Source organism: Bidens hawaiensis, unplaced genomic scaffold, assembly GCF_021521415.1.
Source record: "Bidens hawaiensis isolate Kalapana, Puna unplaced genomic scaffold, B.hawaiensis_p1.1 tig00001032_1, whole genome shotgun sequence".
Taxonomy (NCBI): domain Eukaryota; kingdom Viridiplantae; phylum Streptophyta; class Magnoliopsida; order Asterales; family Asteraceae; genus Bidens; species Bidens hawaiensis.
The window spans coordinates 1454182-1482122 of record NW_027491060.1 but is presented as its reverse complement, the minus strand read 5'-3'; the positions used below and the strand labels follow the sequence as shown (position 1 = coordinate 1482122).

Sequence of the window (27941 nt, the reverse complement as noted above, 5' to 3'; positions counted from 1 at the left end):
TATTAACATGAACATAAAGTTACCTATGATGTGAGTGAAATATAGTGTGACTAAACTATTAACTTAATTATCTATTATCTATTTTATTAAAAACTTATTATCTTTATAGCTAGCGGTTATAAATAATATCAAGGTAGGTAATGAATCAGTAAACCGTAAACCCTTCCACCGGCCGGCAATCAACTCCGGCGGCAGCTCATGATGGACCCAAACTTACCAATACCCATCTCCCAATACTACCCCACCGCCCGTAAAGACCTCGATCAGATGCCGGAAACCCCCACCCGGAGCGCCACCCACCGACGTACCCAATCGGAAACCTTCTTCCCGTTCCCAGACGAAGACACCATCCTCGACGACGTCGTTGCAGACTTCAATTTCACAAACATCGACATGCCGTCACTTTCCGGCGAGGCTGCAGCGCCTGCCGGAGACGTGGTAACGAAGTCTCCGGCGAGGAAGTCAGGTGGGTATGGGACCCATCTGAGGAGTTTGTCTGTGGACTCTGATTTCTTTGAGGAGTTGGGGTTGAGTGGTGGTGGTGGGTATAGGCACCGGCATAGTAATTCGATGGATGGGTTTGAAGGTGATTCGTCTTCTTCTTCGGTGTTGATGTTGCTTGATAACTCGAAGAAAGCACTTGAGCCTGATAAGTTGGCTGAGCTTTCGTTGATTGATCCCAAAAGAGCTAAAAGGTTTCACCTTTTTTATTCCTCTGTTCTCAAATTATGTCTGAATTTTTAAATTGAATAATATTTTTTTTTTGTTTTAAACTTGAATTTATTTCCCATGCTCTGCAATTTTGAGAATTTTTGAGTTGAATGATGATTTTTGTTTGAGTTTGTGTTTACTTTGTTTTGCAATTCTGAGAAATTTGAATTAAAAATATAATTTTTGTATGAATATTGGTTCTGAAATTTTGTGAATTTTTAAATTTAATAATAATTTTTGTCTAAATAAATCTTGTATTTCCCTTGTTCTACAATTATGAGAAATTTGGGTTTAAATAATAATTTTTGTATGAATCTTGGTTTTGCAGTTTTGAGAATTTTTTAATTGAATGATAATTTTTTTAATTGAATGATAATTTAATTTAAATAATAGTTTTTGCCTGAATTAGTGAATCTTGTATTTCCCCTGGTCTGCAAGTTTGAGAATTTTGAAGTTAAATAATAATTTTTGTTTAAATTTATAATTTATTTCCCCAGTTCTGCAAGTTTGAGAATTTTTAAGTTAAATAATAAATTTTGTATGAATTTTTAATTTATTTCCGCTGTTCTACAATTTCAGAATTTTGAAATTGAATACTAGTTTTTGTTTGAATCTAGTATTTATTTCCCCTGTAATGCAATTTAAGAATATTGAAATTGAATAACAATTGTTCTTTGAATTTGTATTTCCCCTGTCAATTGTGAGAATTTTAAAATTAAATTCTAATTATTGTTAGAATTGTGTATTTCCCTTGTTCTGCAATTTTGAGAAGTTTAAATTTTAAATAGTAATTTTTGCATGAATCTTGTATCTCCCATGTTCTGCAATTCTGGGAAATTTGAAATTAAATAATAAATTTTGTTTAAATCTTTGGTAGGATTCTTGCAAACAGACAATCTGCAGCTCGATCAAAGGAGCGGAAAACAAGGTATACAAGCGAGTTGGAGAAAAAGGTTAAGACCCTTCAAACAGAAGCAACCACCCTCTCTGCACAAGTCACAAAGCTGCAGGTACATGTTTATCTTTGATTAACATGTTTGGTTTTATTATATCCCAGCATCTGAATTTGAATTGTTTGGCATCTTTAAACAAACATTGAAGCAGTTAACTGAATAACTGTATCAATTTTGGTTCACAAGATTGTCTTTATTTGCTGTTATTGAAAGATATATCCTTGCAATTTTGATGACATTTTGTATGTAAAATTGGAAAACAAAGCTGCATATCACTAACATATGTTTAAAGATTTGTTAAATCCATATAAAATGACTGTTTTGCCCTTATACTAAAATGACAATATATATATATATATATATATATATATATTCGTTTGAAAACACAACTGAGTCTTCATGTGATACAGCGGGAAACTAGTGACATGACGACTGAAAACAAGGAGCTCAAACTTAGGTTAGAAGCAATGGAACAACATGCGCAACTTAGAGATGGTAATTCCTATAACTTTTATATTACTAACTTCCATCACCTATGTTTTCTTTAAATGAGTTTAAACTTATAATGAAACAAGCATTCTCGATTGTTTATAACGGTGCAATATTTTTTTATTACATACAACGTTGGATCATGATTGCATTAATTGTTTTGATCTGAACACTGAGCATATAGCGGTGTAACCGAGCTGAGCCTAGCCTAGCGAGCTAGGCTCAGATTAGCTTAACAATGTTCGAGCTCAACTCGTTTCAAGCTCTATTCCAAAGCTCGAGCTCTGCTCGCTCATACTTAATTTTAATCGATTATTATATTTATTTACACATATAAGTATTTTTTATATATTTGTGAGTATAAGTTTATATATATATAACATAAATATAATATATCTTATTTAGTTATTTTCGCCATGATTATATTATTGTGCAAGTATTATGCTAAATAAAAATTGTTTACTTTTATAAAAAAAATGTTGATTTATATTAATAATAGATTGATAGGCTCGTTGTATGAAACTCGGGGTTCGGTTTAAGCTTGGCTTGATTTTAGCTTTGAGCAAACCGATGTTGAGTAGCTCACGAGCGGCTCGGCTCAATTACACCCGTACAATAAGTAATCCAAAGATAGTGCTTTCCTTGATCATACACTCATACAGTGGACAACACATTTGTGGCCAATTAACTTTTAGTCAAGATTTTGATGGTATCTTGACTTTAATAACTTTTAAGGAAGTCAATACATAAAGTAGAAAGAAATTATTAACTTATCCACTAAACTGATCATTAACTGTTGATTTCACAGCTTTGAGTGAAGCACTGAGAGAAGAAGTTAACCGTCTCAAACTTGAAGCGGGCCAGCCACCACTCCTTAACGGGTTGAACTACAACGCACCACTGCCGCCTCAATACTTACCACACCCTCAACCGCTTCATCACTTTGGTAACCCGAATGCTCAGCAGGCGCAACAACAGAATACTCAAATGGCTAGTCCAAATAACACGGGTCAGCTCAAACCGAGCTTCATGGACTTTAATTAAATGGTGAGAACAAGCATAAGGTATAATTATACCATTTTGTAAATATATACGCGATGTGGGAATGAATTTATACGAGTATTGGTGGAGATTATTGTTGAATAACGTTTATGAAAATGCGAGTTATTCTAGTACGGGTCGGGTTTGTGAAGATTGAGGAAGTTGGTAAGTTGGTATGTGTACATAGGTTATAATTTATATCTATATTTTGTTCTAGAAAGTGGTTGTTTATGTGAGTTGTCCAAATCTTATGGTTATGATACAGGGATAATATAGGTTGGCAATGTATATTTGATGATGTAGTGAATCTTGTTACTATGCTATGTCTAATAAAAAGAAAGCTAACATCATAGTTCTCTTTTCTTTCTTTTTCCTTATTATTATTATTATTATTATTATTATTATTATTATTTTAACATGATTAATACCATATTTATATATTGAATTATTTGATGAACCAATGAACGAGTTAATGTTGATGTTAGTTGGTGGAGGTGTGTTACTAAAGATGATAAGGTGAAAGGGTTAGGGGCGTTGTGTGCAGTTAAAATCGATTGAGAGATTTATTTAGAGGCTGATTCATTACAAGATTCGGGTTTTGATGAAAAGAGTCTCAAGGGAGTTTATTTTTCGGTTTGAAACTGATTAAACGGAAAACCGAACAAAGCCCAAACCGGTTTAACTGAATCGAATTACAAATTTGTTTTTTAGTCTAGTTTTAAACTCAACACCGAATTGGGAAGTTGGTTCTCGGTTTCACAAAATCTAATTTTGGTTCCAACTGAAGAACCCGATTAAACCAATGATTATTTATTATTTTTATTTGTCATTTAGTCTAATCCAATTGCAATATTAGTCCATTCTTGTTTAGTCTACTATTCCAATGTCAAATTATGGTAAAAGAATCTTGAAATAAAGTTAGAAAGATTAACCAAAACTTGTTAGTCGGTTACAGTTATGGTGTATACCATAACTGAACCTTAACGGGATGACATAAATTTAAAATACCACTATATGTATAACAAACAATCTTAATTACAGAGAGAAAAATATAAAAACATTTTTAGCTAATACTCTAAAACGATACATGGCATATTACTCGCACGTGTGACATCTATGATTCATACACATATATCATGAACCACACACGTGAATTACTACGTTGTTGTATAATAACAAAGAAAACACGTGAACTACTACTATCTACGTTGTTGTATAAAGACGGACGAAGGACATTAGTCGACCTCTTTTATGCTCCCTCACCTAGTCAAGTCTAAGGACTTTTCACATATCATCCTCACATGGTTTTCACTTTTCAAAGATGAGATTAAACCGAAAAATAAAAAAAACATATAGAAAGGGTGTACATGTATATAATAAGTAAATAAAATAATACTAAAACGGCATGTATACCTATGACAACCTACCTGATGATGTCGTGTTTGACCAAATCATAATATGCCAAGAAACAAACCAATTTTAGATAGTATTCAAAGAATGTATTAACTTTTGATTAGTAAATGACATGGGATGATGGTTAAAGTTTAAGAAAAAGAAGAAAAAAATGCCCCTCACGCGAGGGTACATTGATGGGTTTAACGATCAGAATAACGGGGCTAGTGGAGTCGGGTTTAATTGAAAGTGAAAACAAAACTATTGAACAAAAATTGCAAATTTAAAACCATTAGAGTAAAACCGTAGATTTGATCAAACCACAAAGACAAAAACTACAGTTCTCTCCTTTTTTTAATCATACATTTAAAAGCGAAAAACAAATTAAACAAACTACATAACTTCTATTATAAGTTGAGTGTTTATTTTACACGGGTCATTTGAAAAATAAACTTTTGTTAGTTGTTGAAGTTCATATCAGCTAGAGTCTCAAGTTTGATAAAATAGAAGTTGGGCTCAGTGAGTTCCATGCTTCCAAGATGATGAAATGAAACATGTATTACTTTATTCAACTTGAAGATACTAGTGAAGGACAATTTAAAACACTGATATAATTCACTCACTTGTATTTATAAAGTTCAACACGCGTTATACAACATAGAAGAGTATTTGAATTGAGGTTTGATTCGAAAATTCAAGTTGCCCTCTGTGAAAACATTCCATAGTCGTCTCAAGTTGCCCTCTGTGAAAACATTCCATTCGAAAATTCATTTGTCACTTTTGTGGATTAAGCGAATGAGATATTCAAGCTAGATTTTATGTAAGGTTATTAGTTTGCATCCTGAGCCTATTGTATTTTTGTCTCATCGTGTGTTACGTCATGAGGGTTATGTTTTTATGGCATCATAACGGCTATCAAGTGTGGATCCGGTTAAGACAACATAGTTTGCCCATAATATGACAACATAACTCTCTAATTTAAGGAGTGTGGTGACCTAAACAATGGAAAGTCGTCCTTAAAAAAGGGTCGTTATATTCAAACACCAACCCCATGGTGTGCTAACAACTCTATCTGGTTCGTATAGGGTCTGGGCTATACGAGTCGTAAGCCCTCATATGACTAACTTATGTACGGATGACAACTTTTCTAGTCTATACGGGTCTTATAGCCTCTATACGAGCTGTATAGGCTTCAAACACATGACACTCTCCATCACAAAAGGACAAAATTTTGCACCTATACGGCTCATATAGCCCACATATGAGCCGTATAGACGCATATGGTGTCCAAATAACTTATATGGTGTGGGAATAACTCATGCCAATGTAGGTTAGAAAGTAGTTAAAATGACTAAAAGTTAAACTTTTTTTTTTAAATTAATAAACTGATTAAAATAAAAAAAATTAAACTGATTAAAAATATTACCACCCTTGATTTTTTTTTCTTTTTTTTTAAACGGCCAACAAAAAAAATTAAACTGATTAAAAATTACCACCCTTGATTATAAAACAAAAAGAACGTTAAGCTACTTTAAAAATTAAAAAAGTACAAATAATAATAAAGAAAAGGTAAAAGAAAAAGCAAGACTTTGGAAACAGAAATTGTCCCCTCATGTAATAATAATAATAATAATAATAATAATAATTTTCTCTGCCGTAATTCTTCTCATTTCTGATTTTGCCTTGTTTCTTTGACTCTGCTGCTGGCAAACGACGACTGTAGACTTCAATTTCTCTGAGCTGCTGCTCCTGTTACTGATCTGCGAGGCGGAACTGGTACGTTCTAGAGTTGTAATAAGAGCTCTGTACTCCTTTTAACTTTGCTGTTACGATTATTATTAATTATGTTAATTTTGCTAGGGTTAGGTGACGTGGATGGTAGTGGACGGACGGCAGTGTGTGATTCCGATTGATAATGACCGGCGGATTCTGGTGGTGGTGCGGTGGTGAATCCGAATGGCAGATCTTCCAATTAGCTACGGTAACAACGCACAACGTGACATTGAACAGGTAGTATAACTTTAATAAGCTTTTATATGTCATCTGCTATTTGAATTATATATTCTGTGATATGGATTTTACTACTTAGTATGTTATAATTGTGTAATAGTTATTAAATTGAAAACTCTAGGGCTTAGTGTGCTACACTGAATCATTTTTAAGTTTTCAAAGTGATATTAGTCTATTACAAGTTTATTGAATGAGTTACTAAACATTCATTCTTATATGGAAAATGCATCAGGTGTATAGTAGAATTCTAAATTATTTTGTTTTTGCATGATTTGGCGACCGAAAGTTCTATTATTTTTATTTGGTTTTCTTACCTTTTGCAGGCGGCATTAATTTCCCTGAAGAAGGGTTCACATTTACTTAAGTACGGTCGCAAAGGGAAACCTAAGTTTTGTCCATTTAGACTTTCTCATGTGAGTTTTCTTAACTTGTTTTCTTCCTAGTATCAGAAACAATGTATTCTTTTTTGTTTAATGCTTTTGTTTGATTTCTACAATTCAGTATGTGTTTTCTTCGTAGTATCAGAAACAATGTATCCTTTTTTGTTTGATGCTTTTGTTTGATTTCTACAATTCGGTATGTGAAAAAGAAAACCATGCAATGTGTCATAAGTTATGTTAAAGCGCCATAAACATAGTGGTAACTTCAAACATGTGGTTCTTTTAAAAACCAACTGCAAATGGTGTGTAATGTTGATTCTATGATGTAGAAAGATTATGGGTTTAGGGGAAAAGTTATTACCCGTAACTCCGTAAGTCAAGTTGATGTTTGTGTTAGGTAATTATTATTGTTACTGTTTGTATCCACAACTTATACACGAAGCGTTATTTATTACCATAATTGAAAATTTCAGTATGCTCTTTTCCTTGTTGCCATTTAATGGTTGCTACTTGCTAACAATTTGAATTTGAACCTGCAGGATGAATCATCTTTAATTTGGATTTCTGGTAGTGGTGAAAAAAGCTTAAAATTAGCCTCAGTCACTAGAATTATTCCTGGACAAAGAACTGTGAGTATTATCAATTCTACTTCTTTCATGCATTAATTAGGAATCATGATACCTTTTGTTTCTTGCATATCATCATTGTTTGTAATGCTTTGTTATTAATATTCTCCTAGGCTGTCTTCCGACGTTACCTGCGTCCCGAAAAGGACTACCTTTCATTTTCTCTCATATACAACAACGGGAAAAGATCTCTTGATTTGGTTAGTGATTAATATATCTATATCATTCATCACATGTTTCACATGCAAATGATTTCTTTTTTCTTTTTATTTTCATCCTCTAAACTTATGTTTCATATATTAGATCTGCAAGGACAAAGTTGAGAGTGAAGTGTGGATAGCAGGTCTTAAAGCACTGATTTCATCTTTGCAAGGAGGGCGTTTGAAAATTGATGGATGGAGTGATGGAGGCCTTTACCTTGATGTATGTTTACCTGCTTGTTAACTTCTTGTTTGTTATAATCGTCATTTATCACAACATTGTTTTGGTAAACATTTATGGATATTGCATTTGCCAGTTTTTATATATGCTCAAAACGGGAGATCAGATAATTAATAGGTAGGCCTGTAAATGAACTGAACTTTTAGTGAACCGCTCGGCAGGAAGTTCGTTTATGTTCGTTAATTTACGTTTGTTTATGTACGTTCATTTACGGTTGATAATAAATTCATTTATTTTTTTTAGGTTTGTTGTAATTTAGCCAGATTTAGTAACTTTCAGTCCCGACGCATTGTTGTTCATATTTACTTCTAATTGGTTTTATGTTGGTTATGTTTGTTCATCCTTGTCAAGTTATTTTCGTTAGTTTACGTTCGTGAGCCTTTTGTTTATACTGTTAATGAACAAGCACGAACAAGAAAACCCTGTTTGTTTAATTGTTCATGTTTCATCGTTTGTTTGGTTAAAGTTAAACACACGAACACGAACATGCTCCATTCTTGTTTGTTCGTTTTGTTTCCAGGCCTATTCATAGGACAGTTTTCACGTTTAAATTCGACCCGAAACTCCATTTGTGTGCATGAGAAGCTGTAGGGTCCACTTTATCTTGTCAAAGTTCATTGTTAAAGTATTAAGTTAGTAATATATCTTTTTGTTACTATTCATTGTAAATTATAATATGAAGATGATAACATGAGATATTAACTTATTACAATAAGTGTAGTCTTTTTTTGGTGTAAGATGATCAATTTCTTAAATATTTCAGCAAAAAGTCACCATGTTATGATATTATGTTTTATTAATATTATTTTGTGTTTGGTCAATTAACACCAGGAAAATAAGGATTTAGCATCAAACAGTGCAAGCGATAGTTCAATTAGTTCAAACCCAACAGACCGGTCGTATGCAGCAACCTCAGACCAAACAAACATGCAACTAAAAGGTTCAAATTCTGATGCTTTTAGGGTTAGCATATCTAGTGCACCTAGCACTTCTAGTCACGGGTCAGGACCGGATGATTCTGAATCTTTAGGAGACGTGTATATATGGGGCGAGGTAATATGTGACAACGTTGTCAAACTCGGGCCCGACCCAAATGTGAATCTTTTGCCCACACGAACCGACATCCTTCTGCCCCGACCGTTAGAGTCAAATGTGGTTTTAGATGTTAGTCAAATAGCTTGTGGAGTGAGGCATGCTGGTTTAGTAACTAGACAAGGTGAACTTTTCACATGGGGCGAGGAGTCGGGCGGTCGGCTCGGTCACGGTGTTGGGAAAGACGCGAGTCAACCTCATTTAGTCGAATCTTTAACCGTTTCCAATATTGATTTTGTTGCGTGTGGAGAGTTTCATACGTGTGCGGTTACATCGTTGGGGGAGATGTATACGTGGGGTGACGGGACCCACAATGTCGGGCTTCTTGGGCATGGGACAGATGTCAGTCACTGGATACCTAAGCGAATATCTGGTCCGCTCGAAGGGCTTCAAGTTTCTTCAGTAACGTGTGGCCCGTGGCATACGGCGTTAATAACATCGACCCGGCAGCTTTTTACGTTCGGTGATGGGACGTTTGGTGTTTTGGGCCACGGTGATCGCGAAAACGTGTTGTACCCGAAAGAGGTGGAATCGCTTTCTGGGTTGCGGACAGTTGCGGTTGCATGTGGGGTATGGCACACGGCTGCGGTCGTAGATGTTATCGTCACACAGCCAGGTTCGAGCGTTTCTTCGGGTAAACTATTTACATGGGGTGACGGAGATAAAAACCGACTCGGTCACGGTGACAAAGAGCCTCGGCTCAAACCCACGTGCGTACCCACACTCATCGATTACAATTTCCACAAGGTTGCTTGTGGGCATAGTTTGATCGTAGGGTTAACAACATCTGGCCATGTTTATACAATGGGAAGCACAGTTTACGGTCAACTTGGAAACCCCGAATGTGACGGGAAGTTACCTTGTCCGGTAGAAGGTAATCTGGTCAATTCACCTGTTGAAGAAATTGCATGTGGCGCATATCATGTGGCAGCATTAACATCAAAAAACGAGGTTTATACATGGGGAAAAGGAGCTAACGGCCGATTGGGTCATGGGGACGTTGAAGACCGAAAAACACCGACTCTCGTTGAATCGTTAAATGATCGGCACGTTAAGTGTATTGCTTGCGGGTCAAACTACACGGCTGCGATTTGTGTTCACAAATGGGTTTCGGGTACCGAGCAATCTCAATGCTCGTCTTGTAGGCAGGCTTTCGGGTTCACTAGAAAGAGGCATAACTGTTATAACTGTGGACTCGTCCATTGTCATTCGTGTAGTTCAAAAAAAGCTCCACGAGCCGCGCTAGCTCCAAACCCGGGAAAACCGTACCGCGTGTGCGATTCATGTTTCACAAAGTTAGGTAAGATGGCAGAAACTGGGGTCAGTAGCAAACGAAATGTTAAACCCCGTTTATCGGGTGAGAACAAGGATTTGATTAAGCTTCTAGATAACAAAGCGGTTAAACAAGGGAAAAAGGGTGATGTGTTTCTTGGTCGGTCAACACAAGGTCAAACCTTGATGCAGCTCAAAGATGTTGTGTTGTTGAGTGATTTTAACCGAGCAATTCCAAAACCGATTAATATTCAGTCTGCCATAACATCACGGTCAGTGTCACCGATTTCTAGAAAACCGAGCCCGCCACGTTCAGCAACACCGGTTCCTACAAGGTCCGGGCTTTCTTTCTCAAAAGGGGTTGCTGATGGTTTGAAGAAAACGAATGAGGTTTTGAATCAAGAAGTTATCAAATTGCGTGGGCAGGTAGTTAGTTAACAAATTTCATACAAGTGTGGTTTTTTCTAAACTCTAACTGGAAATTAATTTTAAATTTTATAAAGGTTGATATCTTGAAGCGTCAGTATGCCATTCAAGAAGCCGAGCTACAAAAATCAAGAAAAACGGCTCAGGAAGCTATGGTGCTGGCTGCTGAAGAATCTGCTAAATGTAAAGCTTCAAAAGATGTGATACAATCTTTAACTGCCAAGGTGATTATTGTTAAAGTGTGTGTTTAATACAATCTTTTAGTCCAAACTCTAACTGTTGGATAATGTAGATATAGATGCCAAGGTGATTATTGTTAAAATTCGGTTTTTTAGTTTCTGAGAACCGTTTGGTTTTGGTTTTACCATTTAGGCTCAAAAATTTTAGGCCGAAATTTTTTTTGCCCAAAATAATGAATTTGGACCTAAATCTTAATGATTAATTGATTGTTATACATTTGGACTAAAATATTTGGAATACACTATATTAATTTTTTATATAACATTCAAAATTAAAAGTGAAAATCTATACATTCGGTCCATTTTTTTATGGCTTTAATTACAAGCAAAACGGAAACTGAACCGATAATTCGGTTTTTACGAAAACATAAAACCAAACAGTCTGAATTTGTTTGGGTTCGGTTATTTCGAATTTTCGATTAGGTTTTTTCAGTTATGAATGGGTGTCTTCAGTTTGATTTTACACCCCTGGTCAAAAGTGGTAACCTTTTTAGTGTGTAACAATGGACCAGGTCAGGTTGGGTTGACCCGCTAACACTTTTTTCTCCAATTTTTTGAATTTAAAATAACTAATAGAACTATTTTGAATCTATAAACATGATTAAAATAATAATCTAATTCTTGTTATCTTGTAATTAATAGAACTATTTATGAGCTTGTAGCATTTGGCCTGTTTTTACCCACATAGACATATTTCATATTTTTGTCAACAGCTAATTCTTTCTATTTTGCCATTGTTAACGTTATATGCAAAATACATCCATTGGCCCATTTTCATTTTGATTACTATTTTGGATTTTTATTATCTTGACAAAAATAAACAAGTTTATGCTAGTTTCTCATTAGTTCTGTGTAAATTGCAGCTGAAGGATATGGCAGAGAGATTGCCCCCCTGGGTCGTATGACTTTGAGAGCATCGGGTCAATAAATGGGTTTGACCAGACTGGTGTTCTTCATAATGCTGATGTGGATGGTGATGATAAACCGTTATCAAACGGGTCATTGGGTCTCACTGAAACGGTTACAGGTCATAGCCCGAAATCTAGAACAGCTAACGGGAATGAGTATGTGAATGGAGTAGGGGTAAAGTTGGAAAACAATAATTATGATGAAAGCAAAGATTCTGATGCGAGTACTGCTGCAACTGTTATTGATCATGTTGAAACTGAATGGATTGAACAGTTTGAGCCCGGTGTGTATATAACGTTAGTTGCTCTTCGTGATGGAACTAGAGATCTCAAACGAGTGCACTTCAGGTATGCTTTATTTATTAAATTAAATAAATAATTATTTTATCTGTGATGAAGTTAGAGAATCTGATGTTTATTTTTGTGTTTGTAGCCGAAGAAGATTTGGAGAGCATCAAGCACATACGTGGTGGTCGGAAAACCGTGAAAAAGTGTACGAAAGATAAATGTGTGTGATTCAAGCAAGTCATCGGTTTCCTCAACAACCGCCTCGCGTAGGTCGGGTGAATCTGTAGTACCACCCACAAAGTATTAAGTTAATACCATATCTACCGGTACCATTGTTTCATGGTTGTGAACAATGTGAAGATAGCTGCCCCAATCATTTTGTTAGTTTTTAAATATTACAGTGTAGTTTATGTATTTAGTGGGGCCCACAGTTGGATTTTTATTTAAGTAGGAATTGGATTGGTTCTTTTAGAGACCTTATTTGAACCCGAATTATGTCGGCCTTGGCATCTCATGCTGCCTCTCTCTACTCCCGCTAAAATGCGTCTAAGGCTATGTGATATGCTAATGCTACTCCAATACTCTGGTGTATGATTTTGCTCGTGTATCATACTTTACACCCATTGATGCATATCTACATGCATGTTCTACGCGACTAGTACTCATGTATTGGTGTATCATTCTCGTCCTATTGCTAAATTAGAAAGACTAATCAACGTAAAACAATACAGGACACTTTATAAAAACGCCCCAACATTCAGATGGGATGCTGTGGGCTTAATCTCCATACATGGACGGACCACATCCGTTGTATGACATCATTACTAACTCTGGGCACCGAGTGTGAAACCTTAGAGAAATTTGACATTATTTTGTTTGTACACACGAGAAATACTGGATTGTCAAAATAACCACGGGTTCATCCATTATGAATTGTACGAATTCGAATGTAAAGAGAAAATTTAAGCTCATTTTTTATTGTCCTTTTCATTTATCTTTTTGAACAACAGCCTAATATGAGCTTCATTTAGTAAACGAACTTGAGCCCGAGCTTCATACGCCAAGCTTGATTAGATGCTTTGTTGGTCTTCGATTGTTGCAAAAGAAATAGATATATAGTAGCATTATCCAACTTGAATCGACGCATTTCATACATCAGCTTCAAATATTAACCCGAGGATTAAAACTTAAAACCATTATCCCAAAGTGTACTATGGTTATAAAAATTCATTTAACCTACCCAACAATTTTCTTCGAAACTCCATTTCACCCTTCCGTATAATATACCAAATCGATCTATTTAATATCATCTCAAAATCATATAATCCTAAAATAATATGGAACAAAAGTAAAAAAAATAATAATTAATTTTCTCAAGACCAAGGAAGGGAACCTGTATACATTGAAGCCCCACAATATCTAAACAAGCCTTCAATCTCTGGGCAACCATTAGGATAAGGTATCGACCTATGAAACGGATCCCGACCAATCTTTTTGCGGCGGAGTGAACCCAAACACGCGTACGGGTCATGTTCAAACTGAGTCCTCACTAACGCCTCGCCTTTTAACGCTGCTTCTTTTGATGACGTGGCAGCTGGTGTGCCCGAGTACATGAATCTTGTCTCGGGAAACCGAATTGCAGACCGGTGCAAGTTAACAAACCGCTCTTTCTTGAAATCATAACCCACAACCTACAATTTTATCAATTAACCATTTGTAAACGGGTCGAGTAAGTTATGTTTTATCTCAAACGGGCCCATATAAGTCTATATGAAATTAATCCAAACTATTAATTAACAACGTATATAGTGAGAAAAAGATATATTAACATACGGTTATATTTTGTGGATACGAGCCTGTAAGTTCCCTGAATCGACACACGCTAAATAGAAGATTCTCAAAACTGTCCCGAGCATGTTCTTCAGTAGCGCCTTCCATCTCACCTTCTCTTGGTTGCCTGAAATCACATTGTTAACTATAAAGTATTATTATGCTTTATTCGTTTGTCGCCCGTAGGCTCATTATAGGTTTCTAAGAACTCACCAAACCAGCCTTTCGACTCAGCAACCATCCAATAACTCTGCGCCTCACTTCGCAGGCCCGCATCTTTCCGAGTCTCCCCGCCACTAAACAACAACAACGCCTCATCATCTCGAGCTGCAATCTCAATCCCCTCTTTGATATGCGCTACAAAGGTTGCAGCTTGCCCTACATTCTTCTGATGCGGTTCAAGGAACCACGAACCCTCCTTATCAATCTTCTCACAGCTACTACTCGTGTAAATCGAGTCTCAGCTTCGCAAACGGATAATTCGAATACCCATTATCCAAACCAGTGTCATATCTGTTATAACTAGTGCTAACACGGGTCGTATAAAGCGAAAAAATAACGCAACTGGCGACAACAAACGACAGCAACACCAACAACAGCATCACAGGATGCAGCTTGTAATGGTACATGACTCGGTTGCCACACGATTTTACGAGTGTGATCGGATGAAAGGGTGAGTGTTTAGGTTTTCTTGATTTTCTAATAATATTGGATTCTAAATCGAAATCTGATTTCGGGTACTTGGTGAATGACTTGGGGCTATCTGGGTTGAATTGGTAATTCATTATTATTATTATTATTATTATTATTATTATTATTATTATTATTATGGGTTGCAATCATAGCATACCTAATTGATGGATTGTGTGAAATTAGGCATAAAAACGAGATCTTGATTCATACACAGAGTATCAGATAACAACTTATGAACGAAATCAAACAAATTGAGATCTGGGTTTACTTACCTAATTGAAGACCAGAGTGTTGAATTTGGAATTCAGATTTCAGATCATAATTATTATTATTGTGTTAGTGAAGTGATTGTTACCTCAAGACCCTCAAAGTTAGTAACTTTGGACCTAAAGGAACAGGGTTTTAGTAACTGTTTGGCGAAAAGTTCGTATAAATGAATATGAACACACATTTTTTTTATACTCAGACGGGTGCCCGCGTGATGCTGCGGGTGTTTGAACCTGTTAATCACGTACAAATATAAGTGTTTATGGTTCGGTTAAAACCTTGAAATCGTTTAAATCGGTCATTGGTTTGACTTCTTTTTTCTTTTTCTTTTTACTTTCGGTTTGTTGGTCGGTTTCAAAATTTTCAAAACGTAGTGAACGGTTGGTTGCTGGTTTATATTGGCAACCGGCCTTATGAAACCAGAAAAGACTGTAAATTAACCTAATTGATTTCTTTTGTAATCTTTGTTGTTATTTCACGTCCAAGATCTTCCATTAATATTTACCATTTATGTGGCTAAAATTATCATTTTTTATTTATGATCATCTCAAGTATCATATTATCTTGATTTTTAGTTAAAATTGATTGTACATTTAAATTATTAATTATTTTAAACTAAATTTTATTATTAAAGTTTAAACTGTGAAACTAAACCGGAACCTTTCAACTTTCAATAGTTGAGTTTGGTTTTGGACGACAAAAAATCAGTATTAACGGTTAAACTCACAAGTTTAACTTAAAAACCATCAAAACCGACACTGAACACCCCTACGTAACATATTAATTTATTTAAAATAAAAAAAAATACAACAATATCATATCCAAATTAAAGAGAATAAAATGCTCGTTTTTATGGTGCAATTTGTTTATAAAAATATTAACGTATGAAAACGCTATAGTCGTTTAAAAATCATGGGTGGGAAGTTAGTTTACAAGTTAAATTAAAAACATAATATGGTTAAAGATGATGGACCAAACTTGTAAGTTGAATGAATTGTGTTTAAAAGACATGTTTACCCTTACTAACATATGTACCTTATGCTTTTAAGTGTTGTAATGTAAGGCCCCGTTACCGGTAGCCCTACTTTGGATGTTGGATTTACTCATAAACACAGTTCAAATATCAGAGTTAATTAAAATTTTACACGGAACATAAAAGCTTTCATAAAACATTTCATAACAATCCAAAACTTGCCTTAACAAACAACTTGTCTTTCAAAAGCAAAGTAATTAAAATTAAAACATCATAAGTCTTCAGATGCTAGACTCTTATTCTTCTGCCACGTGTGCCCTCAAGCAGCGGGGCGCGCGCAACTCTACAGTGAACGTATAGTCCGTGTCGGTAGATACGTCACCTGGTGACAGTGTATACGTAGCCTAAAATTGGACCGCGTAACTCGTGCAAAGCCAGTTGCGTGTTATCAAATATTGAACACGCGTAACCCGGCGGGAATGCACGTTACTGACATTGGAACATGCTTGACCAACACCACGCTTGTAATTCATGGCGATTAACAGTGTATGGGACTGGACACGTATTTATCGGCCCCGGTATATTTAAACAATGGTATTTGCGTAAATTGTAACGAAAATCAAAAGGCAAACATTAAATATACATTAATTTGAAATACATCATTTTTTTAAACCAATCCGTTTTTGCCCCAAACCTGTTCTGACTCGACATCGTTCTGACTTGGCCCCTTTCTACTTGAACCCGAACCAAATTAACCATTTTTTTTGTATTGACTCATTCCGGCCCTATTGTACTTTTACAAATGACCTGAGCTCGCCCGACTCGACCTGTTACTCGGTTCTAAATCGTAAGCGCGTAACATGTTAACGTTTTAAAACTAAAAAAACTATAGCAATATCATACTCAAATCAAAGATAATAAAATGCTCGTTTTTATGACGTATTTATTTTTAAAAGAACATTAACATGTGAAAAAGTTATGGCCGTTAAAAAATCATGGGGTAGTTGGTTTTGATTTAGGGGCATGTGTGTAACTATCATTAAACTTTACAAAAAAGGTAATGTAGTTGAAGGATTAAAGTTGTAACTATATGTTAAAAGAAAGAAAGTTGTAAAGACTTAATTACCCTTAATTTCTATATTTTTTATGCATTATGTGTTGTATATAAAGCATTGAGTTTGGTACCTCTTAAAATTTTAGAGGTCACTCATGCTTTATATATAGTATAGATTTATGTTCATGAATGTTTATTTAGATGACATGAACAAACTGTTTTGTTCACTTAATTAAACGAGCGAATATGAATACACATTTTGTTCATTCATTTACGTCCATGAGTGTTTATTTAGATGACATAAACAAACTGTGTTATTCATTTGATTAATTAAACGAACATGAACACACATTTTGTTCATTCATTTACGTTTAATTAAATTTGTTTAAATTTTTAACAAGTATATAAACATAAAAGGGGTTCGTATGCCTAATTGTATATCAAACTTCATTAGTTCATTTTTGAGCTCGACAAGTCATTCCCTTCAAGCTAATTGTATTTTTTTGAACTCTTTGCCAAAATTGTATTTTTTTTCGTAGGAGTTAATTAATGCAATATCTTAGTTCTTTGTGTTTGTTAATGCTAACTTATGTTCGTTTAAGTTTGTTTGTTTGTTTGTTTAAACGAACGAACACAAACACGCCCATTTTCTCCTTGAACAAACATAAACAACAAACTTTGCTTGATTATGGGTATGTTTGGCAAAACTAGCTAGTGACTGTTAGCTTACGAAAGCTGGTAGCTGAAGGCTGTAAGCTTTTAGCTGTAACTTTTTAAATTTATTTAGATGTTTGGCAGGGTAGCAGAAGCTTTTAATAAAACTAGTTGGGTGCATGCGTGGTGCGGCGGAATGGGCGCACAACCTAACATCAACCGCATAATCAGTGTCGGTACATGATTCACCTAATGACAGTGCACACATAACCTGAATGTAGACATGTAATCATGGAAAGGCAGTAAGCGTGTAACTGATGGCGAAAATCAAGAAACAAAGCTGAAAAATATAGCAATTTCAAATATATACTCCATCCGTCCCATTATAAGTGTCATATTTTGATTTTTCAAGTCTTTCTTATTTAACTTTGACCGGCAATATTTTTTTTGTGTTATATAATACTTGATGTAAAATATATGAATGGATTGGGTTTTAAATGTATTTTACATTGATATAATTTTCATCAAGTATTATATGACACGAACAAAAATATTTACGGTCAAAATTACGAAAGAAAGACTTGAAAAGTCAAAATAGGACACTTATAATGAGACGGAGGGAGTAATTTTTTAAACTAACCTTTTTTGATAGGAATCCCTCTCTAAAAAGGCACTGTTCTAATCTGAAACATGCTCTGACCTGACCCCTTTCGACTCAAAAGCGCACCGACACGAACCCAACTAATTTAACCCTTTTTGTATCAACTCGTTCTGGCTAAGATTTGGTTTTACACATGACTCAAGTTCATCTGACTCGACTCCTAATTTGGTCTTACACATGACTCGAGCTCATTTGACTCGACTTGTTACCTATCCTAACCAATAATCACGTAGTATGTTAATTTTTTAAAGTTAAAGAAGTATAACAATATCATACTCAAATTAAAGAGAATAAATGCTCGTTTTTATGATGTATTTGTTTAAAAAATTATTAACGTGTGAAAAAGTTATGGCCCCTAAAAAATTCGTGGGGTAGTTAGTTTTGAATAAGGGTTGAATGTGTAACTATTTTATAAATTAACAAAAGTTGATAGAAGTTCAAGTATCAAACTTATAAATTCAAATGTAAAAGCTTGTAGCTAGCTTTTTCTCAAACGCTTATGGAGCTTTTTATACCAATCTAATAGCTTGAAGCTACTCCAACCAAACAATGTTTTCTTATTAAATATGAGTTTTTTCTTAAAAGCTTAAAGCTCCTAAAAGCTCTTAAAAGTTTCTTGCCAAACATTCGTATTCACTTAAAGTTAAATGAATGAACACAAACATGCCTCCGTGAGTGTTTATTACAAGCGTACTTGCTTGTTTGGGGTATTAGTTATTTATTACCTATTGAGTTTCGAGTGCATGCGCCTTTCAAAAAAATAAAGTTTCGAGTGCATGTGTTTGTATCAGGCAGGATTATACACAAGTCGGGTTGAACCAAGCTAGAGTCAATTTGGACTCGGTTTGTTTATAACCGAGTCAACTTAGAGCTAGTTTCAAACTATTTGAACAACCCTAGCTTAACATGATCACTACTTGGAGTTCTAGTTCCACCAGCTTATTAACACAAAATACACTACCGAAGCATAATTATATATTATATTATATGGTCAGAGAAGAGTGAAGGAAGTTGTAACTGTAATTTCCTTAAATCTGAGCCCTAGAAAAGACTTGGGATGGAATCTTGATGTAGCAGTTTCCAGCAGTTTATGTTATATCTTATTCAGGTCATAACTATATTTTCAACATGGACATTTTAATTTGTTGAACATAGTACTGGTTGGTGTGCTTTTCCTTTTCCAAATTTAGATTCAAATCAATCAATCAATCATGCCCAGTAAAATCCCACCGACAGCAAAGCTATAAGTAGGGTCTGGGGAGGGTGGGATGTAGGCACACCGTACCTCTATCCAAAGGAATAAAGAGGTGGCTTCCAGAGAGACCCTCGGCTCTAAGTACATGTGTATGAAGCAAAATAAAGGAAATCAAAGTTTAACAGTTATATAAAAACTACTACTAATTATAATAATATTAATAATAAGATCACAGTTTAACAGCTATATAAAAGCTAATAATAATTATAATAATTATAATAATATATGTAAGGGAAATACCATTATGGTATGTGACCTAAATAAGTTAAGTCTAAGCCCTAAGGTATTCAATTCTCTCTAAAAATCCTTAACTTTAATTCTACTTCTCCACGAATTCATATCCTCAACCATGTCCTCGGAGAGGTTTAGGTCTATCAAATCATGCCTAATCCTCTCATCCCAAGTCAATTTCGGTCGTCCTCTACCCCTCATCCCCTCTATAGTAATGTTTTCTACGGATCTAACAGGATTCGTCGTCTGTCTTCTCTTTACATGTCCAAACCATCTCAATCTCCCCTCTCTTATCTTGTCTGCTATGTTCGCCATCCCTAATCTCTCGCGAAACACAACGTTTCTTATTCGGTCTAGCCTTGTGTGCCCACACATCCAACGTAGCATTCTCATTTCTGCTACCTCCATCTTCCGCACTTGTGCCTTCTTGATGGCCCAACAATCTGTTCCATATAGCATTGCAGGTCTAACTGCCACCCTATAGAATTTTCCCTTTAGTTTAGTCGGGAAACTCTTGTCGCACAATATACCTGTGGCTGCTTTCCATCTACACCATCCTACCTGAACTCGGTGGGTCACATCACTGTCTAATTCCCCATCGCTCTGTAGAAATGATCCTAAATACTTGAACTTCGTTACCTGCGGGACCACCTGCCCTTCAATTGTGATCTGTGCGTCTTCATTGTCGTTTATCCCACCAAAATCACAGTGGAGGTACTCCGTCTTAGATCGGCTAATCTTTAAACCTTTTGTCTCTAAGGTTGTTCGCCACTCCTCAAGCCTCATGTTTAGATCTTGTTTTTTCTCAGCAAGTAACACAATATCGTCTGCGAACATCATGCACCACGGGAGAGTCCCCTGAATCGACTTTGACAACTCATCCAAGACTACTGCAAAAAGAAACGGGCTCAACGCTGACCCCTGGTGAAGACCTACCTCTACAGGAAAGAAATCAGTATCCCCCACTGGCGCACGGACACTTGTTTCACTCCTGGTATACATATCCATAATTATCTCTATGTATTTCCTAGGCACTCTTCTACCCTCCAAGCACTCCCAGAGCACCTGTCGTGGCACACTGTCGTAGGCCTTTTCTAGGTCAATAAACACCATATGTAGATCACGCTTCTTCTCCCTATACTTTTCCATTAATCTTCTTATAAGGTGTATTGCCTCTGTGGTGGAACGCCCCGGCATGAAGCCAAATTGGTTGACCGTAACCTGAGTTTCTCGTCTAAGTCTACCCTCAATCACTCTTTCCCATAGCTTCATAGTATGACTTAGTAGTTTGATTCCTCGGTAGTTACCACAACATTGGGCGTCTCCTTTGTTCTTATTGATAGGAACTACAACGCTGCTCCTCCACTGGTCTGGCATCTTACCTGATTTGAGAATACTATTGAACAGAGTAGTTAACCACATGACTCCTTCCTCCCCCAGACACTTCCACACCTCGATGGGTATGTTGTCTGGGCCAACCGCCTTAGACCTTCCCATCCTCCTAAGTGCATCCTTCACCTCTTCTCGTGTGATCCGTCGGCAGTAGCAGTTATTCGATTGTTGTCGTTGAAAGTTTGTGTTGTCATGTTCTTCTTGGTAAGCTCTCCCATTGTTAAAAAGATTGTGGAAGTAGGTTTGCCATCTTAGCTTGATGTCCTGCTCCTTGACCAGTACATGCCCATCTGTATCCTGTATGAACTTCACCGGTCCTAGATCTTGCCTTCTACGCTCCCTGGCTTTGGCAATCTTAAACATAGCATGTTCCCCCTCTTTTGTTTCTAGACTTTCATACATCCGTTTAAAGGCCGCCTTCTTTGCTTCCGCCACTGCCTTCTTCGCCTCTATCTTGGCCGTTTTGTAGTTGTCCCTCAATTCCACTCGCTCCTCCTCATTCGTGCACCTCATTAGCTCCCTAAAACATCCTTGTTTGTCCCTTATCTTGTCTTGCACTGCGTCATTCCACCACCAAGACTCCTTATGCCCACTTGTCTTTCCTGTTGTGACCCCGAGAGTCTCCTTTGCTACTTGGATGATCTTTGTCTCCATAGCTTCCCATATATGAGTTGAGTCCCCATTTAGTCGAGCCCGCGTATGCATTATGAGTTTATCCTTAAACAGTAGGAGATTTTCGTCCTTCAAATTTCCCATCGAATTCTCGGTGTACCTTTCTTCTCTCGAACAGTCAGCTTATTTCTGAAGGCTATATCTGTCACTAGTAGTCGATGTTGAGTCACAACTGCCTCCCCAGGTATGACTTTGCAGTCCTTCCACCAACGTCGGTCTCCTTGCCTCATCAAAAGGTAGTCAATTTGCGTGTCGCGTCCGCCACTGCTAAAAGTGATTAAATGAGAATCTTGTTTCCTAAAATAAGAATTTATAATACCTAGGTCATGTGCCACCGCAAACTCTAGAAGATCTGTTCCGGTCTCATTCCTATCACCAAAACCGAAACCCCCATGTACGGCTTGAAACCATTGTTAGCCTTACCAATGTGTCCATTAAAATCACCTCCTATGCAAATCCTCTCCTCCCTAGGTATGCCCCCTACCACTGCGTCTAGGCAATCCCAAAATTCTCTCTTTTCCTGATCCCCTAGGCCTACATGAGGCGCGTAGGCGGAGACTACTGCCACTACTTCCTCTCCTAGTACTAATTTCAACACCATAATCCTGTCATTATGTCTTATCACCTCCACCACACTAGTGTGTATTTCCTTAGCCACTAGAAACCCCACTCCATTCCTAGCTCCATCAGACCCCGAGTACCACAACTTATACCCATTACACTCAGCCCCTCTATGTCCTTTCCACTTAGTCTCCTGGAGGCATGCTATCTGAACTCTACGTCTTTTAAGCACATCTACCAATTCTAGCAACTTACCATTTAATGTTCCTACATTCCAAGAAGCCAAACGCAATATACGCTCCCTATCTTTACTCTTTCCTACACCCCTCGTTTCAGGACATGGTCTCAAGTAATAGTCATGGTTCCTACGCTCTATGGTTGCAACTAATCACACAAACACAGGCAATAGAACACCAAATCAATAATAATAATAATAATAATAGTAACAAAAACTAATAATAATAATAATAATAATAATAATAATAATAGTGTGTAGCAATAACACAAGCAATTGAAGTTAGATCATGAAACCCAATACCCAGCTCTATTCAAACAAATCGGGCAGCTAAACCCAACTCAAATTGTGAAATTGACAAGTGCAAAAGTGCTCAGTAAGAAACAAGATTAGTGAGGATGGTGAAGATTAAAGGGGTAGAAATACCTGTGTACCGCAAAAACTATAAATAAGACGTAAAAAAAAATTCGCCGGCCGACTTACGATCTCGTTGTCTCGCTCCTTCGGTTTCGAGCGGTGGCTTGCGGGTGGTTTGTGGTGGAGACGAGGGGCGAGTGGAGAAGAGAGACTTACCTGTTGTCGGAAGCTTTCCAGTTGATACCACCGGAAAAACTGCCGGAGGACTTGTACGGAGATGTGAATGTTGGGGGTAATTTTCCAAATTTAGATTGTTGTATCAATTCTTTATTGTTTATTGTGATCAATTAAAGTCAAAATTTGCTTTTTAGTTCAGAATTCCCACTCGATTTGGTTTTTATTTCCTTAAAAGAAAATTTGAGTTTTATGAGATTCTGGCCACTTGATATGAAAGGTTCAATGGGCATGTATGTTTCTAAATCACAATCAATTGAATCACAATGTCACACACTATCAGTTTTTTATGCTTGCATTTTCAAAGCTTGATTAGTTAGTACTAAATTGAACATCTTAAGTTTAACTGTTTTTTTTTTCCTGCAATAGATTCGGCAAATTTGGTCAATGTTGATGTCATAAAAGCTGTTGTTGAAGGTGTCGAGAAACTAAACGCGTCATAGTTGGAGTTTGCACAGGATAGTAGTGATCTACAATCTATTACATAATTTGCTCAAAATGGTATTTCACTCATCTCATTTAAATTTTGGTTTTTTCGTGTATTTTCATGTAATGCTTATTATGTATGTATGTATCTTGTGCTATCTTAAAGGTATCATCATGTGGTATGAGTAATCTCTATTTGTCCGGTTCCTATATAAGAAAGACCATGGTCTGAGATGGAGCCACCAAGTGATGTTGAAGTATGTCTCGTGGAACTTAAAGCTTTTAGCTTGCACTATTAAGGATCATTTTTCACATTACAAAACTTTTCATTGGTGCAGGTTTTTCAACTTCTAAACGATGCTTATGAACGTGTGAGATCCATACTAAAAAAGGTTTGTGCATCAAATTTCTATCTATGGTCCCATTTTCGATCGGTTTACTTATGAGTGAATGGGAAGGATGCCAAACCTTTGTACAAATTCTTGTAATCCAGCAAATGGGCTTTCTTGGTGACAGGTTTAAATGCAATTTCACGAAGTTTTTAGTCAACCACGATGGGGAGGTCGTTGAGTGATGCTCACCCACCACCAGTCTTTCTAGCATTGAGGTATACTATGTTTGTTGTTTCTATTAGCAACCCGTTAATTTTTACTTTGTTTAATGCATTTTGTTACAATTCATGCTATTTTAATTGAATTTTTTTGTTTAATACTTTATATTCTAACTTATTTCATTATTATTATTATTATTTTGGTTGTTTTGTTGTTTTTTACTGTACATAATATGATTTTGTTCATATATTGTTCTCTTTATGTTTTTACTAAGAAACCAGGTTTTTTTCCAAACATGAAGCATGCTTTTATCAACAAATGACTAATTTCACTTTTTTAAGCATTTTGTTACAATCCATGTTAAGTTTGTTAACTATTATGATGTTTGATGTTTTCTTTTAACTTCCATCATTAATTTCTTTTGAAGGCCTTACTATTAAAAAAAAATGTTGCATTTTTTTCTTCATTAAATTATTATTAATTTTGATTGTACAGAAAGGTGTTCCCACATTTACTTGTAGTTGTTAAGACAATAATCATAAAGGCTTGAAAATACAGTTATAATGCGATTACTTTTACTGAAGAGATTACAAATCTGTATAATAGTGAAGATATCATGTTAGTATTGAAGTTAAAGCATGTTATGTTTGACTGTAGTAAGTCAAAATCTTAAGATGATAGTAAAAGAAGCTTCAAAGCCTATATGAAATGCTATTTCTTTTTACCAGGATGACAAGATTTATCTTTCCACAACTAAAATATCTTTTACCATTTTTTTTTTTCAAATTTTAGGGTCCTAAATATGATTTAAAACTATATTATAACAACTCAAAAGGTTGTGAGGGACTCTTAACAAGGAATCCTTGTAATTCACAATGATGCATATACGTTAATGTAATTACCAGTATAATATATGTCTAAGCATATTGCCTTCTATCAGCTTTCAGGAAGAAAGATAGTAAATTGTGAAGGGAAAAATCTCGACTATGAGCCGTAAGTGTCCTAATTGTTCTTCGTATTAAAGTTAATTCTTTTGTCCTCTAATCCTATAAAGGCTCTGCTGGCTCGTCATCTTTGATTTTTAATAATTGAGGGCAAACCCGTCGATTTGCCAACTTGTGAACTTTTTATGATTCCCAAAATACCCTTGATGATAAATCTGAAACCTGAATCACGTTTGCAAATTTAATTTTCACTCATTTGACCCTTTTAACCGAAATCAATTTGTGACTAATGAATTCGCAAACTACCCTTGGGCCTTGGCTGAAAACGTGATCAGTTTTGTCCCGTATGTTACCTTTAGACCCATTAGCAAACAACTGAAAGTTCCTGAACTAACCCGTAAAAAGGTTCTTTTGAACCATCCCATATCCAAAATCACAACAAACTTCTCTCGATATGAACCAAATCAAAGTGTTCCCAAACTGACTCCTTAAAATTTTGAACGCTACAAACAACGCGAAATCAATATTGTGATTCGAAATGAAATTTCGACCTGTACTTTGTTTCATCTCTTTAAAAATTCCATAGATACCCTTAAAATAAAAATGTAAATTATATGTTAACTTTAACAAATCTGGCCCGAAACAATTTTTTGACCTGAAACTGAATCGACTCCATGACTTATTTAGACCTTTTGTAGTAGTATGTACCTGAACTTAATCTTTGACCTGATTGAAATTATTGCAATTTATAACTAAATCTACAATGCCCAAATTACCCTTTGAATAAAAGAATCTGGTATAATCTGTAAATTATATATATATATATATATATATATATATATATATATACTAAATCCCAAGTTACGGTTTACTCACAGATCTATACTATTCATAGGAGGAGCCTGTAGGTTTCTAACACGTGTTTAATTTCCTTTTAAACAAAATTATGCATCTTTACCAAACTGTAAAACCTGTTGAGCTGTTAACAATTTGCATCAATTCTATTGATCATATTTTATAGTATTTTTATTTTCATTTCTTCATTTTGTAGCCAATAATTTGCTCATTTCTCAGGGTTCGCATGACTTTAAAACAACACATAAATGGCGCAATACAATCCGGGGTTTCATAATTTGGAAGCTTATGGAGAATGAGAGCTTGGTAAGTTGTTGAAGTTTGTTTCACTTAAGACATGATGAAATTTCACGATACCAAAAGTTAATCGGAGGAAAGTGGGACTAGATACCAATTTAGGGGTGTTCATTATTCGAATTGCAGTTGAATAACCGAAATTCAAATCGAATTCGAATACGGATTCATATTTTGGTTTATTCGAATCGGTCCTTATTTGAACCAAATTTTTATTTCGGATATAGGTATCTTGACCTAATTCGAATAACCTAAATTCATATTATATATATTTTGTACAATATATATATATATATATATATATATATATATATATATATATTTATGGAGTTGGGCTTCATTAGTACAAACATTTTTTTCTTTAATTCCACAAAATCGTAGCTAACAGAAGAAAATTTGTACTTACAACTTAGATGGTGTTCAACTTAAATAACAAACATGATGAACGTGTTTATGAGAAAACACCACCTATTGCTGATGACACCAAGGTATACATAATTTCAGTTAGTGTCAAGTAAATCAACGCTATTTTTAAAAATGCACTAATCATCTTGCCTTTTTTTATATATTAGAAAATTCAAATTATTGAGCACAGTCTATACTTTAGTCAACGCAAATCTCAACTTCAACATGAATTTAGTAATTTAGTGAAGAGGTTTATATTTTTGTCTTAACTTTTATGTTATTCATTATATTTAATTTAAACTTTAATAGGATCGCAAATTTGAAAAAGAAAGAAAAAGGAGATCACTTACACATTGGAAATGGGATATGTAATTGATGTCTTGAGCTCTAAGGATGAGAAATGCCATAAAGTTATTGATGTTTCTAGCGCTGATGATGAAACGAAGAAGACGATAGAAGTGACCCAACTTCAAGTTTATGACCAAATTCCAATAGTTAAGTGTCCAAAGTCGCTACTAGGTTATTCGAGTTTAAGAGTTTAAATGCTTTTCATAATAACATTTGTAGAGCGTGTGCATGCTATTTTTTTATTTAGTCTATGTTACCCTTTTAAGTTTGGTATATCAAGTTTCTTACAAATGTATATGATAATTGTTTCCATATCTATATTATATATTATGGTTTAAACATGATACGAGCGATGTGTTATTTGTTTAACAAAATGTCATTAATACCTAAACAGGGCTGACAAACAATACGAACGTTACTTATAACCTTTATTACGTTATGATACATACATGTATTACACTATGTCTAGGCCTATTGCCTTTATTGAAATAATTTAATTCTAAAATCTAAAATGTCAACAGATTGATGCATCCCATTGTATTTGTTGCAACACATAGATATATAAATATGATATGAGGTCATTACCGTTCTATTTGTTATTTTTGTGAACCCGTACCTCCCAAAATGTATTGGAAGGTGTCCATCAAACTATCTCATTTGTTACTAAATAAACGTAGTCATCACATTCCTAAGTTGATATTTCCGTCCACCGGACGGGTTAACTACTAGTTGTTACAGTAATAATAAACTGAATACTGATTTTGTATTTTTTTGTTGTTGC

At 35.4% G+C, this 27941-nt stretch overlaps 2 protein-coding genes and 1 pseudogene across 3 annotated transcripts; 2 read left to right on the top strand and 1 right to left on the bottom strand.

Moving 5' to 3' along the window:
* The first annotated feature begins 61 nt into the window (after window positions 1-61).
* On the top strand, window positions 62-3201 carry LOC143554651 (transcription factor VIP1-like). The gene is made up of 4 exons (XM_077044364.1): window positions 62-695; window positions 1589-1721; window positions 2075-2159; window positions 2962-3201. Exons 1-4 carry the CDS (start codon window positions 199-201, stop codon window positions 3195-3197), a joined length of 951 nt encoding a protein of 316 aa, XP_076900479.1. The 5' UTR covers window positions 62-198; the 3' UTR covers window positions 3198-3201.
* A 3022-nt stretch (window positions 3202-6223) lies between these two features.
* LOC143554640 (PH, RCC1 and FYVE domains-containing protein 1-like) lies at window positions 6224-13066 on the top strand. The gene is given in 11 exon segments (XM_077044357.1): window positions 6224-6362; window positions 6447-6596; window positions 6920-7009; window positions 7516-7605; window positions 7716-7802; window positions 7906-8025; window positions 8875-10833; window positions 10911-11057; window positions 11936-11959; window positions 11961-12328; window positions 12414-13066. Coding segments are annotated over 10 exon segments (3012 nt in total). The 5' UTR covers window positions 6224-6362; window positions 6447-6542; the 3' UTR covers window positions 12487-13066.
* A 484-nt stretch (window positions 13067-13550) lies between these two features.
* Window positions 13551-14898, bottom strand: LOC143553098 (uncharacterized protein C57A10.07-like; annotated as a pseudogene). Its single transcript, XR_013138771.1, has 3 exons — window positions 14312-14898; window positions 14102-14225; window positions 13551-13959 (listed from the first exon to the last, which is right to left on the bottom strand). The product of XR_013138771.1 is annotated as an uncharacterized protein C57A10.07-like (transcript).
* Between the last annotated feature and the right edge of the window lie 13043 nt (window positions 14899-27941).